The sequence below is a fragment of the Parasteatoda tepidariorum genome, unplaced genomic scaffold, assembly GCF_043381705.1.
Source record: "Parasteatoda tepidariorum isolate YZ-2023 unplaced genomic scaffold, CAS_Ptep_4.0 HiC_scaffold_1096, whole genome shotgun sequence".
Taxonomy (NCBI): domain Eukaryota; kingdom Metazoa; phylum Arthropoda; class Arachnida; order Araneae; family Theridiidae; genus Parasteatoda; species Parasteatoda tepidariorum.
This window is the reverse complement of record NW_027261328.1, coordinates 8784-16379: the sequence shown is the minus strand read 5'-3', so window position 1 is coordinate 16379 and position 7596 is coordinate 8784. Positions and strand designations below refer to the sequence as shown.

The 7596-nt window shown below is 32.6% G+C and overlaps 1 protein-coding gene across 1 annotated transcript; it reads left to right on the top strand.

Annotated features, from left to right (window-relative positions):
* Positions 1 to 301: 301 nt before the first annotated feature.
* Positions 302 to 6697, top strand: LOC122273092 (putative inorganic phosphate cotransporter). The gene is made up of 5 exons (XM_043057156.2): positions 302 to 480; positions 1771 to 1903; positions 3180 to 3335; positions 3517 to 3602; positions 6229 to 6697. Exons 1-5 carry the CDS (start codon positions 361 to 363, stop codon positions 6442 to 6444), a joined length of 711 nt encoding a protein of 236 aa, XP_042913090.1. The 5' UTR covers positions 302 to 360; the 3' UTR covers positions 6445 to 6697.
* Positions 6698 to 7596: the final 899 nt, after the last annotated feature.

Below are 7596 nucleotides of genomic sequence, written 5' to 3'. Positions count from 1 at the left end.
AATCGATATGGGGTAAAACTTCAGCCTACGGGATCAAGAGGGTTCATACGTATCTTTTTAAGAATCTCTTCGTACTTAGAATCGTAAACGATTAAGTGATTTTTGAAAAAATATTTAAATTCGTACAACGGCAATTTAATAACACTATTATGAATATGCTCATTTTCTTAAAAACTCATTTTCAGATTTTTCCAGCAAAAAAAAAAAATGTTCCCTGTCGACATTCTTCTTTCTCTGATTTTTTTTTTATTTATTTATGAATTTGCGTAATCTTTCCCAATAACCGCACTAAGCTGGAAACTATGTAATTATTAAATTTTAATATTCTAGAAAATCCCAATCCCTTGGAAAGAAATAATAATGTCCGCACCTGTATGGGCTTTTACATTTGCCATGATAGGACATAGTTTCGGTTACCTCATGTTGATGACAGAGTTACCAACTTATCTAACCACAATTCTTCATTATGATTTGGCAGCGGTAAGTAATTTTAACATGTAAATTATCCTTCTCTTCAAAATACGAAATAAGTTTTTTTTACGTTTACAGGGCTGCCAACTTCTTAAGCTTTTTGTAAAAAAAAATTTTCAAGTAATAGCTAAGTTTATGCTTTAATTCATTATATTTTTCTTAAACTAACTTATTTTCCGAACCACTACGTATAAATGATTTAAAGGTTCATATACAACGCCACTTAGTACGAGCCTTTAATTTGTTAGGAAAATTACCAAACATTTTGGAAGATTTGGTTATTAAATGTCTACTACTCTATAAAATATTTTGCTGAAAACGTAGTAGTTTGCAGGCATGCATTTAAACTTGCTTTACGGAATGATTATCATTTTTATCCCCTTTAATAATTATTTTGATTAAAATTAATTTTTATTTCCATTAAAAAAATTTCATAGCTTTAAATAGTTTTTCTTATTTGTTTAACAAATTTTATTTAAGGTTACTTTTAATAAAATAATTCTGCTTTTTTTTATTTTCCTATGTTCTAATGTAGAAAGTTAAGTCGAGGATTAATCACACAGTTGAATTCATTAATCTCAATTTCTGAAAAACTATTTAACCGATTCTTTTCAAATTTGGATTTAATCATTTAAAATTGTGTAGGTTTAACTGGTCTAAAAATTAACATATCTTCATTTAAAAACTTTTATCACCATTAGTAAATTAAATAATAAGAAAAATATTTCTCCACGAAATTATGTTGGGATAATCGAGTTTTATGTTTGACGCCAAAATATTTCAATTGTCTTTAATAATTCCTTATGAATGTTGAAATAAGAAGAAACTATAATCAACATCAAAAGATATAAAGTTTCGGTGGTGTTGAAATATGTAGAAAGTGTAATCAACATTAAGAAAGTCAAAGTTTCTATTTGAAATACATAGAAGTTGTAATAAACATCTAGAGATCCAAAGTTTTGACCTCCCTCTTGCCTAAATTATGGGTACCCCATTTTTCAGAAAATGACTACCCTTCCTCTTACAGTTACAAATTCAAGTTTACAATTCAAGTTACAAATTCAAATTCACAGTTCAAAAGTCAAGTATTCAAATTCATCGATAAAAATGTAAATTTAATCAGAGAAAGTTTGTTTTTGAGTCTGATTCTTCAACTTAAAAGTTAACACAAATTAGTTCGCATATTTGAGGTTAGGTTCTTGAATCATTAACACTGAGTTCCAACACGTGAAACTCCGATCACTAGATCGTAAGTTATTTATGGTGTATGTTTATGAACATTCGTATTCAATTCTTTAGAATGGGTTCCTGTCTGCAATTCCTTTCATTCTACAATTGTTTGTTTCATGGATTGCATCATGGGCTGCTGATAAACTTAGGAAGGCCAACAAGTTTTCCATCACATTCATTCGAAAATTGTTCAATACTATAGGTGAGAATTCAGTATTTTATTTTATTTTAATTTTTTATTTAACTTAGTACTGCACCGAGTTCGCAACACTTTTACTCTCATTATCTACTCTACATGTAAGGCAGCAAAATTTAAAAAAAAATATCGCTCTAAATTAACCCTTTGCAATAGGGTAAGTTCCCCGATGCCGTAACTTACTTTCCACTCTGAATGTTTTAATTTATATCTTTTTTTGTTTAGTTGTTGTTGCTATTGTTGTCGATCATTAAGGCAGAAGGGGGGCGATTGTTTTTTTTTCCAGTGGTGCCATCTATGGGCAAGAATTCGTCTTCTGCCACACCCGTTGATAGGGCAAACCTATTTATACATTCATTCATTCGTCCACAGATTATAATTTGACCTGAACTAGAGAACGATTTATTTCCAACTCAGTACCCCCAGAGGTTTTGGTTTGTAATGAGAAGATGTAGAAATTTGTGACCCGACAGATTTAATGTGCACCAGTCACTATTTACTATACAGGGAGTATTCAGCAGGCTGGATTCGAACGCCAGTTCTCACAAACAGGAATATAGGGCTCTGCCAACCAGGCTGTCCCGACCCTTATGATTTAGTAACCAAATTATTTCATGGTGTTATACGATGATTATACTATCTGCAGATTTTGTCTTGTAAGTTCTTCATAGTTACATCCTTTTTTATAATTGTATAAGGAACTTCAAAGCGCTTGAATGTGATTAGTAAGGGTACATAGCCCTTAGGTAGAATTAAGTTTTTTTTAGGTACATATATAATTTGTACGCTTACCCTTCTTTTGACGGAAATGGGGATGAGTTGAGGGAAGATAATTGATTTAACGTTTTTGGAGTATTTTTCACTATGAATTGAATAAGAGAATCCCGTAACGATCAAACTAATAGTTTAAAAGTTATAAACGTTTTACGTACTAAAAGTAACGTATAAAAATAATCAAATAAGCAACCAAACAATTTTTTATTTGTTTACGGACCTGTCATTACGATTAAAACAAGTGAGGCTTTGCTTCCTTTGCCTTTTTTATCACTGAATTAAATGAGACTATACACAAGTCAATAGAAACAAATAGTTGTAGTAAGAGATTTAATGTATAAAGAGTACTATTTTGGCACCAACTTTACTGTATTAATTATAGTTAATTTTTTTTATATACTTAACATTATTGATTAATAGGAATTGATTGATTTAGGAACTATTTGTAAAGAAAACATTTTGTAGTTCAGAATGTCCAAATTAGGTTATTATAATTAATTTTTCTTAGGTATGACGGCTCCAGCTATTTGTTTATTGGCTATAACACAATCTGGTTGTCGTCCCGAACTCATAGTTGCCTTACTGTCCATTGGATTAGGAATTGATGGTTGCGTATTTTCAGGATATAACATTACCACTGTGGATATGACGCCTAACTTTTCTGGTAAGTTCAAGATAAATGAAGCATTTTAAAAATGAAATTTGCATGGCATGTTATAATAGAAAAATTTAAACTTCTATGTTAGTTTGCTTTTCCTACTATTTTAGATTATAAACTTCATGTCTTGTTTTAAGTTAGTATTACTTTTAAAAACTTTATCAAATATATTGTTTAATCGCTTTAGGAACTATTTATGGCATAGCAAACACAATCGCTAGCTTGTCTGGTGTTATAGCGCCAATGGCTGTAGCGTATTTCCTGCATAGTGGAGTAAGTTAGATTTCTCTTATAGCGCCAATGGCGGTAGCGTATTTCCTACACAGTGGAGTAAGTTAAATTTCTCTTATATTTTCAATGCTAAGAAAAATAATAAAATACGGGATAGAGCCGCTGTAGTTCAGGGATGGAGAGTTTGCCTCCCAAAGAAGTGACCCAGGTTCGAATACTAACAGGGACTGGCTGATACGAATTCTGCTCTCGATTGGCATTGGCTAACGTGAAGTATCCTTAGTGGTAGCAGGATCATGGGTTAAGGTTTCGTTTTTCTCCTCTTCATTTAACGCAAAAGAGGGTTAGTTCCATCAAAAAGTTCTCCGTGAAAGCTAGTCTGTCCCAATGCTTGATCCAAGAGTTCCCTCGTCTTTTGTTTTGGGTTGAAAATTATAAGGCTATAAAGTTGATCATTGATAGTCGCAAACTCAGAATTGGGTCTGCTCTTCAATCCTGGTTAAATAAAAAAAGTTAATAAATATGGGGATGACAGGGATGTAAGATGCATCAAAAAAGTAAAATGTAATAACAATCGCAAAATGAATTATTGTGAAAAACCGAAATAATTTAAATTGCTTATTTTAAAAAACCAAAGACCGTCGGACTTTGTACTAGATATACATGCAGTATCAATGTAAATAATAGAAAGTTCGCAATTGTAGATTAAAAGAAGAATTAAAAAAAATTGATTTTATTAAAATTGTTTCGGTCAATAATTATGAAAACAAAAAACAATTTGCACAATTAAACAAAATGCGATACAAATTGCACAATTTAAATATTTGGAACAAATATATTTTTTAAAATTTATTTCCTTAACTGTTACGTTTAAGTCCTGCAGTGGATTGATCGTAAAGACATGAATTCCCTTTTGAGCATCAAAGTCAAGCAACGCTGACTGTTGTCAGTAAGCTAGTGGGAGACTTTGATCAGTCTGCCGTAAGAACCGAGGGTGCGTGGTATTGGTCCTCGTTAAACTGTTCTACCGTAAAGTGCTCGACTACCCGTAAAGTACTCGTCGGACTACCAAAGCAAGAAGGCCATCAAAATTGTGATGGCATGTGATAGCAATCTCTACGATGTTTTCCAGGCAGTCGCCAATAACCCATTGTGTAGCTCTAGTGAAATAAAGTACCTACCTACCTGTTACGTTAAAATACGAAATATAGTTATTAAAAATGCCTTTCAATTTTAACGTATATAAAAAATAAAATAGAAAATAAAATAGAAAAAAGATAACGGGCTCTATCTTCTGCTCTTTAACTCACTACTAATGTTCTTTACTATCTCTTTTTCAGGCGAAAAATAGTCAATATCAGTCAATTTTATACTATGCATTAAAAATTAACTAAAAACAATCACATGAATTTATTATTCATGATTATAAAAAATGCACTAGATTTATTTTTACTTTTTTCTACATGCTATAAACTAAATATGAACTAAATTTGAAAAATAAAATAAAGGAAACTCGTCTGATTTCCGTTAATTTCTGCTTAATATTCGCCATGTTTTCTCGCAATTAGCTATTTTCTCTCTAAATTATTAGTAACACTCCATAAGTTAAGTTTGGAAATGCTTTTTTAAGTATTTTTGTAGCAATAAACTTACAAAACAATACACTTACAAAGCACACTAAGCGCATTTAAGCTACACTAAAAGTGGCATAGTTTCAATATAGGTCACTGGAATATTATCCAGTGGAAGTTTGGAGTAAATTCGACTGGTTAGAAAACAATATCACGCTGGCTCCAGCTAAAAACAGCGCATCTACACAAAGGTCATAGCATGAATACCAGCTTAGTACTCCACTCGTACACACAAGTCATCGCGTGGATGCCGTCTTAGTACGGCACTCGTACTCACGAGTCATAGCGTGTAGGACTGCTTTGCATGGTTCTCGTACGCACAGATCTTCGCATGAACGCCGGCTTTGTATGGTTCTCGTACGCACAAGTCATCACGTAGACGCTGGCTAAATACGGCTCACGTACACATAGATCATCGCGAGNTACTTGTACTTTTTACTCGTTACTTTTTAAAATAAGAACTTTTTACTTTTTACTCATTACTTTTTTTAAAAATACTTGTACTTTTACTCGTTACTTTTTAAAAGTAACGTTGCCATGCATGCGCACAAGTCATCACGTGGACGCTGGCTAAATACGGCGCACGTACACATAGATCATCGCGAGGATGGTGACTTAGTACGGGGCAAATACTCAAAAGTCATCACGTGAATGCCTGCTTAGTACGGCACTCGTACAGGCAGTTTAGCGAGTGGACGTCGATTTCGTCCGGTACAAATACATGACGTGGACGCCGGTTTAGTACAGCAAACAGGTCATCGAGTAGATGTCGACTAAATAAAGTGGGCGTAACGAATAGGTTAAATGTCGATATTTTTGCTCTGCATCGCAAAATATAAAAACCGCTCTTATTGGCTGTAGGGATCATAGATCGTATTGGCGACAACTCGGAACAACAATCGCCAACACATGTTCCCTTTAACCAATAAAAGTCAGTTTTTTTTCTTCTTAAAAATTCTTTTCTTTTCGGCTAAAAACATGTTTTAACCACTTTTTTGCAAAAACAAGTAATTTATTAACATTAATTTCCTCTTCAGACCACAATAGAAAACTGGAGTAAAGTATTCTACACAACTGTGGCTATTTATTTCATTTGTTCTGTCACATTCATTGTTTTTGGATCTGCTGAACTGCAACAGTGGAATTCTGAAAAAATAAAGGAAAAGAAGATAAAGGACAACACTACGTGCGTCACGAATCCTACTTGTGTTCTAAATCACAGAGCATCATCTCTGGAAACATTCAGGTGCTGATGACGAAGAAATGAAACTTGGTTGAATTGTCTACTTCTAGATCACAGCTTTAGTAGCATAGCTGTCCACCCAGAAGAAACAGAACATTTTAAGTGGTAGCCAAATAACAATAAAGCTAAACTGAATTACTATTGCCTATCCTGAAAAACTTCTCAATATAATAAGTTGTGTATCTGTGTTTAAAGTATTTGTATCCAGTGATGGAAAAAATCATTCTAACTTTAATTTAATAAAACAGTTATAAAGTATTAAATCGTAAAATTTTAATAAACATTTGTAATGAACTTTCATGAAGGAGTGTTAAAAAATTTTGACTTGCAATGTGGACGTTGAGATTAAAAGGGGTTGTGGAACCTTTGCAGGGATGTCTAATGATCCGCTTTTTGACACAGTTTTAATAAACTGGTAGCGAATTCTACAGTAAAATTTGCAGAATACAGGAGTAAATATTTACGAAGTTTTTATTTCCATATTCGGAAGTATAAGTGATTTCAATTTCATTAATTCAGATTGACATTTTATTTTAGAACGTGTGGTAAAACAACTAATGTCAGCAACATCGATGTCTGTGTAAAGTGTATTAGATTTGAGGAGAGGGCGAAAATATTTTAATCCTGGATGATGATCACTGGAAAAAAAAGTGACGAATTATTGGGTGAAAAAATACCCCTGCTCCATCGCATACAGTATTTTTAATCTCTTTAAATTTGATGCTAATTGAAAACCTAAAGCTAAATCATACGAAGAAATGAGCAAGTAATAAGCGATAAATAACAGAGTGTACAGTTTTATGTTTTGTTGCTCATTTCTAACAGTTTTTCATACAGATGAAAACCTGTATGAAAAACCAAGAAAACCTAAGAAACCAACCTACTATCGAATAAAGCTACCATAATGTTGCTCAACACAAAATGCTTTTATACAATGGTTAAATTATTTTTCACGATGTATGGGTTAGAGGCCGCTGCACGGCTCCGGCACCCAATCTTTTTGTAAATAAATAAAGAGGCTCTATCGCAATGAAAATTTTAAAATGCTGGAAAAATTACCAATAATTTTGGAAGCTTTGGTACATAATTGCATACCTGCCAACTTTTACGCATTTGGCGTAAATTATAAAATGAATTATAAAATTATTATTATGGCGTATAT

Bases quoted from the DNA above. Each gene is read 5' to 3' on its own strand.
- LOC122273092 (XM_043057156.2), top strand. From the start codon at position 361: ATGTCCGCACCTGTATGGGCTTTTACATTTGCCATGATAGGACATAGT. The intron at 1,904-3,179 runs GTGAGAATTCAG...AATTTTTCTTAG, and splicing joins AAAATTGTTCAATACTATAG to GTATGACGGCTCCAGCTATT. The intron at 3,336-3,516 runs GTAAGTTCAAGA...TAATCGCTTTAG, and splicing joins TATGACGCCTAACTTTTCTG to GAACTATTTATGGCATAGCA.